The sequence below is a fragment of the Solanum verrucosum genome, unplaced genomic scaffold (assembly GCF_900185275.1).
Source record: "Solanum verrucosum unplaced genomic scaffold, falcon-dt-bn FXZP01000222.1, whole genome shotgun sequence".
Taxonomy (NCBI): Eukaryota; Viridiplantae; Streptophyta; class Magnoliopsida; order Solanales; family Solanaceae; genus Solanum; species Solanum verrucosum.
In genome coordinates, this window is record NW_026020027.1 from 346,671 (window position 1) to 351,666 (window position 4,996).

At 27.2% G+C, this 4,996-nt stretch overlaps 1 protein-coding gene across 1 annotated transcript; it reads left to right on the top strand.

The window, feature by feature from the left end:
• Positions 1–745: 745 nt before the first annotated feature.
• LOC125821171 (transcription factor bHLH123-like) lies at positions 746–4,700 on the top strand. The gene is made up of 7 exons (XM_049500583.1): positions 746–1,327; positions 1,452–1,809; positions 2,481–2,594; positions 2,770–2,835; positions 3,148–3,213; positions 4,167–4,217; positions 4,435–4,700. Exons 1-7 carry the CDS (start codon positions 981–983, stop codon positions 4,585–4,587), a joined length of 1,155 nt encoding a protein of 384 aa, XP_049356540.1. The 5' UTR covers positions 746–980; the 3' UTR covers positions 4,588–4,700.
• Positions 4,701–4,996: the final 296 nt, after the last annotated feature.

Here is a 4,996-nt window from a genome sequence, read left to right on the forward strand (position 1 = left end):
ACTATGGGAAAAGACAAGACTTCTTTTGAACATATACAATTATATATAAAGTAGAGTCGGAATTTAAATTTTAAAACAGTGACTAATAAATAATAATTGCGTTTCAAAGTTAATATATGTATATATTGAATAAAAGAATTTAACATAACTATACTATTTGAATAAACATTACAAGAGTCAGTTGAACCCAATATCTAGACTTCTATCAACTTTTATACGTTGTAATATATAGTCATCTTATTTTTAAGATTATAAATTTTATATTATAAATAAAAATTATATATATTATGCAAAGCAAAGAAACGCCAACAAGTTCATATCTTGCCATAGAAATATATGTATATACAAGGTTAAATTTCATATTATATTTTCTATATGTATATACAAGGTTAAATTTCATATTACATTTTCTTTCTTTTTTTGGTATATTTTCTTTTTTATATTTTGTATATTTTAAATGAAAATTCTGGCTACTACATGCAATGAATATTAACTTTTGAAAAGATAATAGTAAATACCATCAAAAAAGGAAAAAAGAAACAAAGAAGTAATTAATTGATGTATGGCTAAGGATGGAATACAATATTAATTATTTCCTAAGAAAGAAGTCTAATCACTCATCAAAAGTCAATCAAAATTTTGGTCATTTCTCAAAGTCTTAAAAAAATTCAAAATAATTTCATACTATAAATAGCCACATGAATTGAAAAGATAAACAAAAATTCATTTCAACTTTTTTTTTTTTAATATATAAAAATAACCAAAAACCACAAGTGTAAAGCAAAGAAAGAGTTCCAGAATAAGAATCTTGATTCAATACCACAAAGAAAGAAAAAAAAAAGGTAACACAAGAAATTTTCTCCTTTCCTACACTTCTTTTATTGTTCTTTTGTCATTTCTTGAAAATCGCGAAGAGGATTTTTCGATCGGAGGAAAGGGGGAGGAGAGCTGCTATCAGTATTGGAAACATTCTTTTTGCTATGGCGGAAGAATTTCAACTAGGGGGAGGGAATTGGTGGGAAAATAATACGTCCACATCATCAAGAAATAGGTTCGATAGTAGTGGTTCATCCATTACACCTACAACTTCCACATCGGCCACTACTACTAACTATAGTAGTAATTGGCCAATAGAAACTGATCATGTGGACATCAAACCTAGGACTTTCTTGGATTCTGTGTCGGTGTCTCAATCTTCTGGTCATGATGATAGAGGTGGAGGAGAAGGAGGAGTTGGCGGCGTTTTATCTTCTCAAGATTCAAATTTCCAAATTATGGGTTTAGGCCTTACTTCTCAACCACATGATTGGAACCACCAATCTTTATTGTAAGTACGCGTGATCGTCTAATTTAAATAGTATTTTAAATTATTATAAAAAATATATTTTTAATTACTTAATTATATTATGTTTCAATAATTTTCTAGTTTTTTTTTTTTTTCTCCTTTTTAGGAATTATGAGGACTCTTCATCACAAATGAATATTAGGGGTTTTTCATTACCTCAAAATAATTCAATATTTAGTCATTCATTAGTTGATAATCATCAAGTGTTGCATTCGTCTACGACGAATTCTTGGTCTAAATTTCCTCAATTTCTCCGAACACCGCCTTCGTCGGAACAACCTCCACTTCCGCCACCAGCACCGCCGTTGCCGCCACCTCACAGCCAGCTACATTTCTCAAATAATACTCCATTTTGGAATGCAAGTGCAGCTTCCATGACTGATGTTCCATCAAGTTTATTTCCTTCTAATTTGCATAATATTCCACAACTTCCCAATAACACAACAATTGATGAGAAAGCAAAGGTAATTGTAGTTACATTTTTTTGGCTGTGTTCGGTATCTGTTTTGGAGTTTCGTCTAATTTGAATTCACTGCATAATTGTAATTGCATAAAATGCTCCTTATTAGAATTTTTTTTCATTCATATTGTTCGAGTCTGAGAACTCTGATTATATCTCATCATAATCCTATATGATAACTGTAATTACTTAATTATACTTTATCTCAAGACGCCCCTTCATGATATATGTCTAATTCTTTTTCATGAACTAAATATGTAATTTTTTAATTATTTTTTTTAGATTTTTAGGTGGAGTTATTAGATATTGAATCACTTATATGTTCTGATATCATTTTGTTGAATTGTGAAATCATATCACTTACTAATAAACTGACAAATATATAACACACATTCATAATTATGTCTCAACATTAAGTAATTTCATAATCTAAAGTTAACGGATTCAGAATACATAAGTATGATCTATTATATATTTACGTATATTTTAATTTTTATTTTTTTGATATTATAAGTTATTTGACTTGAAAGTAAAGGATTCAGTTGAACTTGTTATAAATTTAATAGTTGTATATAACCATTAAATTTGATTATTTAGGGAATGATTATTATTTTTATGGTTGATTAAATTAATACATGAAATATGATTTTTATTCTTACACTAATTTTGCAACAGAATATGGGAGAGGTTAGAGATATAAATAAAATTATATCAAAGAAAACCACCAGTACTGAAACATCAAATAAAAGACCAAGGAATGAAACTCCAACTCCTTCCCCGGCTTTTAAGGTATATACACTGACAATATAATTTTTATTTTATATTATTGAAAAATTTTAACTTGCAATAACAAGTCACTTATTATTATTTTCATATTATTATTAGTGCGCGTTAGGGTTTAAAATAATTTTATTTTTATTGTACCATATGTTATTTTTCTAAAAAAAATTAATTTATTTTTCAGGTGAGAAAAGAGAAAATGGGAGACAGAATCACTGCACTTCAACAATTAGTCTCACCTTTTGGAAAGGTAAAGCACTGAGATTTATTTTATTTTTCATTTTCTTAGTATTAAATGAACGTTTGGACATAAAAATTATTTAATATTTTTATAAATTTAACATAATAATTAAAATTTGGAGTTAGGTTTAGATATGCATATACAAATTAGAGATGATTTTAAATTTTTATGAGTGATTTGGAGTGAAAAAAATATAAAATCAACTTTTTAATGTTTTTCAAATACTGAAATGTATAATAATTTTATGTCCAAACAGTTTTCTATGATAATATTTTTAAAAAAGCACTTCATTTTAATAAATATTTTTTTTTGTTCTTCCAGACAGATACAGCTTCTGTATTATCAGAAGCAATTGAGTATATAAAGTTCCTTCATGATCAAATTGGTGTAAGTTTCTCAAGAGCCTATTATTTATTTATTTATTCCTTTTAAAGGTGTGTTTGGTACAACGAAAAATATTTTTATTTTTTATTTATTTTATTGTATTTGGTACGTAAATAAAATATGTTTATCTTAAAAGTATTTGTTTATAATCTTGACAAATATTTTAGGACGGAGGGTAGGGTGAGGGGTGATGGCATATATGGGTGGAGCCACCTTAGGCTAAGGATGGTCTGGTGCACACTCTTCACTAGAAATGAAGTGGTCATGTACGAATATTAAATGTTAATTATTACGAGTGTATATTTGATTTTGCACACTCTTAACATAATTGAAAAGAATATTTGAACATTCTTCGTCAAATTATTGACTCTGCCACTAAGTGATGAGATGGGGGCAATGTAGGTGGAGGTAAAGATATATTATGTGTGTTGGAGAGTAGAGAAAATATGATTAATGTAAAATGTTATTTGTAGAACTTATTTTCGCTACATTATTTAGAAAAAATATTTTTAAGGTAATTATTTTTCTATAAAAAATACTTTTTAAAGATTTTGATCAATCAAACATAAATTTAAAAACTCCTCTACTCCAAACACACAAGTTTCTCCCTGTATATATATTTTTTTAAGTTTATTAGTGTAAATTTAATATGTGCGATCACCTCATGTAAAAGCCATAATTATTAGTAAGAGTTAATTTTAATTATTTATTATTATATCAAAACATGAGCCAAACACGTGATTTTTCTCTTTTTATGTAATGCATGAGCGGCAATGATACTCGAATCCAATCCCTCTATTTTATACTATGATATTACATTGAACTATATGATTGTCTCATCTAAAAATCGAAGTAACTAAAAATCTTTTTTTGAAAAAATTATTTAATTATATTATAATCATTGAGTATTCTTGTTAATTTCTTTCTCTCTATTTTTTTTTAATGTAAAATTACAGGCATTAAGCGCCCCTTATATGGAAAGTGGAGCATCCATGCAACATCTTCAGGTACTTAAAAATATATACTTAATCAGATTATTTATAAGATAATTAAAATAAATATATATTATTAACGTTACGATAATGTAAAAAAAATTCAAATACATTATATATGTTCCTGATATATATATAACTTAAATCTTTAATTACCGTTAAGGATTATGATAATTGAATCGATATATAGGATTTTTATTTATTTTTAATCAGATATTTCGAATTATTACAGAGTGATATTAAATCTGAAGATGTTGGAGAAGGAAGAAATAAAGATTTGAGAAGTCGAGGATTATGTTTGGTACCAATTTCAAGTACTTTTCCAGTAACTCATGAGACCAATGTTGATTTATGGACACCTACTTTTGGATCAACTTTTAGATAATTTAATTCCGTCGCAAATAGTTGCGACGAATGAATATTTCCGTTGGAAAATTCAACGGAAATGTTCGTGGAGGGAAATGAATTGACTTACTAGATGGATTCAGAATATGAAATTGGCGATGCATTAGTTGACATCCAATGTTCATGGCATTAATGGACTTGTTGAGGTACTCCTCGAATTGCGGATTCAAAAGCTTTTTAAAAAAAAAATAGTGATTTTTTTCTTGTACGTTGTTTGGACTCTTCAAAAATGTTGTTATATTCATGTTAGATCGAATACATAGTGACAACATTTTTGAAGAGTGCAAACAACATAGATTTTTTTTTTTAGTTTAAGTTGTATATTACACCATCAATATAAGGAATAAATTCTACATTATCGAATCATTTTTATTTGTTAATATATATAT